This window comes from Mus caroli, chromosome 3 (assembly GCF_900094665.2).
Source record: "Mus caroli chromosome 3, CAROLI_EIJ_v1.1, whole genome shotgun sequence".
Lineage (NCBI taxonomy): Eukaryota > Metazoa > Chordata > Mammalia > Rodentia > Muridae > Mus > Mus caroli.
In genome coordinates, this window is record NC_034572.1 from 150,829,814 (window position 1) to 150,834,981 (window position 5,168).

The following is a 5,168-nucleotide window of genomic DNA, read 5'->3' on the forward strand; positions in this document are numbered from 1 at the left end:
GAGTTCCAGGACAGCCAGAGCTACACAGAGAAACCTTGTCTCGAAAAATAAAAAAAAAATAAGAAGAAGAAAAACAAAAAAAGAAAAATTAGAAAATGCTAAACTACTTCTCAAGGACTATTTAATTTAAATTTCAGATTTTGTTATATTGGTTTTCTGCCTTAAAATCTTTACCTGATGAGCAATAATGGCTTAAGCACATCTGGGGAAAAATGGATATAATAACTTTAATTAACTCTTCTCCATAATTTCCAGCATTTCCTGTGATTTCCATAGACAGCTGTGGCTTTTTGTTCACACAGGGTTATCTTTGGTCTCTCATTGTATGTTTGTGTGGGTTTATGCCACAGCATATGGCTTTATGGTAGTTTTGAAAATTCTGTTGGGCACTGTCTATAATTTTTGTGCTCACCAGAGTGTGTTGATTTGCTGTCTATCTAGACCTGGCAGTCTTCATCATTTAGGCTTCATGTGCACACGAATGCGCGCGCGCACACACACACATATACACACACACACACATTTTTTTAAAGAGGTGTCTGTGACAAATTTTCAAAGTGATCCCGTTGCTTATTTATCACATTTGAATTAATTATCCCCTCCCCCCCAGGACACATGCACAGGATATACACACACACAGGACACACTCGCAGGACACATACATAAATAAAGGACACACATAGATACACAGAACACACATACCACACACACACATAAAGAAATCTTTAAAATTTTTCATTGGGGACTTTTATTACTACGCTGAGTTTTTAAAATTTAACGTTTTTTTCTTTCTTCTTCTTTTTTTTTGTTTGTTTTGGTTTTTTGAGACATGTTTTCTCTGTGTAGCCCTGGCTGTCCTGGAACTCACTTTGTAGACCAGGCTGGCCTCAAACTCAGAAATCCGACAGCCTCTGCCTCCCAAGTGCTGGGATTAAAGGCGTGAGCCACACACCTGGCTACGTTTTTTTATTTCTTAAGAAAAGGAACAACGGATAGAAAGATGCCTTAGTGTTAATAGCAATTGCTACCTAACAACTCAAGCCTGCTGACCCTAGCTACACAGAACTGATATAAAGGTGGAAGGAGCAGAGCAACTCACATTTTACACTCATACATACCCACATATTGCGCGCGCGCACACACACACACACACCCACACACCCAGTAATGTAATATAAATTTAGAAAAAAAGCGTTAATATTCATTTTAGAAGCATAATCATAGAAAAAATAAGGAAAATTACAAATCAGTTGTTTCTTTTCAATTCTAGTCACAGCTCTTCTAAGGAAACTCAAGCAGCAATCTAGGGAGAGTGTTGGAGAAAAACGACCTAGGTTGTTAAAAGCCCTAAAAGAGGTAAGTTGATTCTAAGACAGTTAATTATAATTTAAAAAAGCATCTAAATGTGTGTGTGTGTGTGTGTTTGTGTGTGTAGGTGTGCGTGTGTAGAGGTGTTGGTATATGTAGGTAAGTAGGGTGCCCAGGGAGGCCAAAGGGCACTTGAGTTGGAATTATGGGCAGTTGTGAGTTGTCCAGCGTGGGTGCTCAGGACCGAATTTGGTCCTTTGCAAGAGCAGCAGGTGCTCTTAACCTCTGAACCTCTCTCCAGCCCCTTAAGCAGTCTTTTAAAATGAAGTTCAATTCTCACCAGTTGAGGATTAATAAAATGGTGAAAGTTATTTTTAAATTAAGTAATTGAAGTAAAATTCTGGGGTTATAATGTAAGTTTTTGGTAGAAGCATATTTTCTTTGAACTGGGAAGATATTATTAACGTTTAATAAATTAGACAGGTACTCTAGAAGAGGTACATTATGGTTTCATGGTTGGTGGCCACATCTTCCTGATGTTGGTGTTACAAGAAGGTATTTTGATAATTGTGTTCTTTTTCAAATCCAAACATAAATATAAAAATAATTTATTTCTCCTCTTATCTTTAGATCTTTAATGAAATCAGGTAGTTTTTGGGGGGTAAGGATGGGGACAGGGGCAACATTGTAAGTATCATAGCTTATAACTAAAGTACATTTAGTAATTTTTCTTATTTTATTTCTCAGTTAGGTGACTTTTACCTAGAACTTCACTGGGATTTTCAAAGCTGGGGTAAGAGTGTGCTACGTTTTATTATAAAAGTGCAATTATAGACATATTAGCATGACACATTTTATACTTGTCTTCATTGTGTTTAGCATAATCATTGTAACAACTACTAGTTATACCTACTAGTAATATTCCATTCCCGGCTAGAGAGGCAGTTCTCAAAATTTTAGTTTTTAAGATGGAAAACTACCTAAAAATATTTTTTGTAACAAAAACAAGTTTGAAAACTATAGTAATTTAGTCTTACATCTTTTATTTGCAATCCTAGTACCACAGGGGCTGAGGCAGAATTGTAGCTACAGGTTCAAAGCCATGCTAAGTCAGGCCATGTACACCGTGAGACCTTTAGGACCCAGGTTCAGTTCCCAGCACCCACATCAGGCAGCTCACAAACTGCCTGTAACTCCAGTTCAGGGGATTGAATGCCCTCTTCTGGTCTCTGTAGATATAGCGTGCATGCTCTCAGGCTTACAGGAACATACACATAAAACAAAAAAGCAAAATAAAGGTTTAAAAATATTATAATTTAATGATAAGAGCTTCAAAAAAATGAAAAATTATGGGATTATTAGAGTAATCATTTTAAGAAAGTTTGAAGTATAGTTCTATAATTTCTAAGAATTTGCTTAAAATTCTTTTTATTTTATCATCTTTCAGTTATTTCATCTCTTAAGTACTTCATGGCCACTGTCAAGATAGAACTTGTTATTTATAAAACGTTTGATTGTGCATCCATTTATTAATTTACCATAGCAATGGAAGTGGCTCTCCTTTTATCAAATGTGAATCTGCTCAGAGAAAAGTTAATGTCCAAAAACAAAGTTTCATGAAAATGGCCCATACTTTTTTTTAAAGCTATTGAAAAACTAAATTTTATTTTATTATATCTTTATTTATTTGTTTTTTTTCAAGACAAGACATCTCTGTCCCGAAACTTGCTCTGTAGACCAGGCTGGCCTTGAACTCGCAGAGATCCATCTGCCTCTTGAGTGCTGGGATTAAAGTCATGTACCACCATGCCCAGCTTAATTTCATTTTTATTAAAGATTTAATAACTTTGTATTCAATAAACATTTTTACCAGCATTTAAATTAACTTTTGTGTTATAAAGTAGTTTAAATGATTAGTGGTATTTATCTTTAAAATAGGTATTGAAACCAAATATTGACAAAAATGTGAAGTATATTCCATTTTATATAATTGAATATTATTTGGAAGTTACACATTACATATACATCTTCTAATTATTTTATATGTTACAATGATATCTCTATGTATGTATAGTACATTTTGTTATATACTATCTACTAATAGGTCTTTCTAGATCTTAATAAAAACTAGTAGTAGTTTACATTTTTACAGCTTGAAAAGTAATAGACATTTTAAAGTTTGGAGCCCATAGAAGATTGATAAATACAGCTTAGTATGGAGCATTGCATTGACACTGATACCCTTTAATACAAGTTACACTTTCAGAATGCATTAGGTATGCACACTCACAACTTAGGGCCTAGGGAGATATTCAGGTGGTAAAGTGCTTGCTGTTCAAGCATGAGGACTTGAGTTCTGATACTTGCACCTGTGTAAAATGCTGGATGCACCGCAGTGCATGCCTGTAATCCTGAGCAGAGAAGTGGAGGTAAGGCGTCTAGGGATTGCCATTCTAGCCAAATTGATGAGCTCCCAGTTCAGTGATAGACCCTAGGAGGATAGAAGTTGATGGGTAAATGGTGTGGTTTTTCTTGTACAGACTTTGAAATTGAGGCACAGTGAGCCTAAGTAACAAGGACTCAAGTTTTAAATACAGCTGCCTCAAAGATGTCTCTTAATATGTTACTTTTCTACTGTTTTTCCAAATGATATTTAAGGGATCTTTTAGACCCAGGATTTCCTGTTTAGCATGAAGTGGTGTTTAGTGACCCCCAGGTAGTGTTTTCTCATCGGTATCGCTTTGCAGTCTGAAGTGGAGTTTGCGGTTACTTACTTTTCTGATAGGAGGGGATAAGCGCATAGTAAAGTACATTGACCCTGCAGCTGAGCACGATTTTGAGAGGGAGAGAAAGGCAACCATCAACATTTGTAATTACTAAAATGTTTACTGTGCTGCTATTTAAAAATTTACAAATTTCTTAGACTTTAGTTACTTTTTAACCTTTTGTTTCTGAAATTACAGTGCCTTTGCTTTCCCGAATTCTGCCTTCTGATGCCTGTAAAATATACAAGCAAGGTATCAACATCAGGTGAGGTGATATGCTTTGTGTTCTGAGTAAAAGAAAGTTTTAGAGGCAGCTTTTCTGGTAGTCATAATTTACTTGTGTTTAGTAACTTAAAATAATACTCTTGACACATTCAGGTTTGTGCTTGTGTAAGACCTAGTGCAGATATGACGTAAGTTCATCAAAAACCCTAAGTTAGGATGAGCTTGTCATCCAAGCCAACTCTTTAGTACCAGGGAATGCCATGCTGCAGTGCTACGTTGGTCTTGGGTTCCTTTAGTAATAAGGACTCACCCTCTATCTTAACTTTGCTCTGTGTCTTCTACACTCTTTATTCCCTGTTTGGCTGTCCATGCTCCACCCTTTCTCCGCTCATGTCTTCAGTCATCTTTCCATTTCAGTCAACATATTAAGGATGATTTAATTTTCATCTTCTTCTTTTATAGCTATGATTGATAATTAAGGTTATAAAAGTAAATATATTTTATACTAAAATTTTTTGTCATTGCTTATATTTTTAGATTATTTTTAATAATTTTCCACTTTTATTAACATATATTAATGGTATAAAATTGTGAGGTTCATTTGCCATTTCATTCATGTATATAGGACATTCTAATTATTGTCCTATTATTATACTTATCTCCTCCTTCTCACCCTATTCCAGCCATAGAATCAGTTGAACAGCTGTTGAACATTTTTTTTTTTTTTTTTTTTTTTTTTTTTTTTTTAGTTTTTCAAGAAAAGGGTTTCTCTGTATAGCCCTGGCAGTCCTAGAACTCACTTTGTAGACCAGGCTGGCCTTGAACTCAGAAATCCGCCTGCCTCTCCCTCCCAAGTGCTGGGATTAAAGG

General features: G+C 35.4%; 1 protein-coding gene across 1 annotated transcript in view; it reads left to right on the forward strand.

The window, feature by feature from the left end:
- The window catches only part of Ankrd13c (ankyrin repeat domain 13C), a 60,034-nt gene that overhangs the window by 23,599 nt on the left and 31,267 nt on the right, over positions 1 to 5,168 (forward strand). The window contains exons 4-6 of the mRNA XM_021158979.2: positions 1,271 to 1,356; positions 2,056 to 2,101; positions 4,272 to 4,338. Coding sequence (XP_021014638.1) covers positions 1,271 to 1,356; positions 2,056 to 2,101; positions 4,272 to 4,338 — 199 coding nt within the window. The remainder of the gene's footprint in view (positions 1 to 1,270; positions 1,357 to 2,055; positions 2,102 to 4,271; positions 4,339 to 5,168) is intronic.